General features: G+C 61.9%; 1 protein-coding gene across 1 annotated transcript in view; it reads left to right on the top strand.

Moving 5' to 3' along the window:
• Positions 1–732, top strand: part of OTOA (otoancorin) — an 86469-nt gene that overhangs the window by 26601 nt on the left and 59136 nt on the right. The window contains 1 exon segment of the mRNA XM_015563897.1: positions 573–730. Coding sequence (XP_015419383.1) covers positions 573–730 — 158 coding nt within the window.

Raw genomic sequence — 732 nt, 5'->3', positions numbered from 1 at the left:
TGGGCACATGGCTTGGGCCTCAGGGACCCCTTGGACCAACCCCATACTAGAGTCAGGTGCCAGGGCTCCAGCCAGCCACCTCGGTGAGGTCAGATGCTAGGATGGTGCTGGGCGCCTGCCCAGTGAGGCTGACGTGCTGACCGAGTTGACCACCTGCTTGGAGGAGAGACAGCCCATGAGCATCTCGGATGCTTCACAGAGTTTGGCTCAAGATGCTCCTAGGAGCACGTACTGGGGGGAGAATTGATCTGACTGAAGTAGGAGGCGACCAGAGAGGACATCAACTATGTGACGCCTGAGCTCAGCCTTGGGGGATGAGCTGGGTTTCAGTAGGGGGAGGAGTTGGGGAGGAATTCCAGCCGGAGCAGGGCCGGGGGGTGGCAGTCAGGGGCATCTCAGAACAGGCTGTGCAGTGTGGGGGGCAGGTGGAGGCCTTGACGTGGAGAAGGTTGCCATGGCAGCGTGGGGTCACACAGTGGTCCTTCCTTTCCTCCTGCTGCCACGTGGGTCCTTTCAGCGCCTCCGCGTCGAGAGACCGTGCTCAAGACCACCCGCTTCCTTTGTGCCTTTAGGAGCTGGAAGGCGTCGTCATCGACGTGGGGGAGATTCGGAAGCAAGCCTTGCAGAGCCCGGGCGTGAACCGCAGCCTGCTTCTCATCACGCTGGAGAGGTGTTTCCAGGAGCTGAGCTCCCTGGAGTGTGTGGCGGTCCTGGGCCAGGTGCTGCGGGGGT

The sequence above is a fragment of the Myotis davidii genome, unplaced genomic scaffold, assembly GCF_000327345.1.
Source record: "Myotis davidii unplaced genomic scaffold, ASM32734v1 scaffold150, whole genome shotgun sequence".
NCBI lineage: Eukaryota > Metazoa > Chordata > Mammalia > Chiroptera > Vespertilionidae > Myotis > Myotis davidii.
This window is presented reverse-complemented; position numbering and strand designations above follow the sequence as displayed.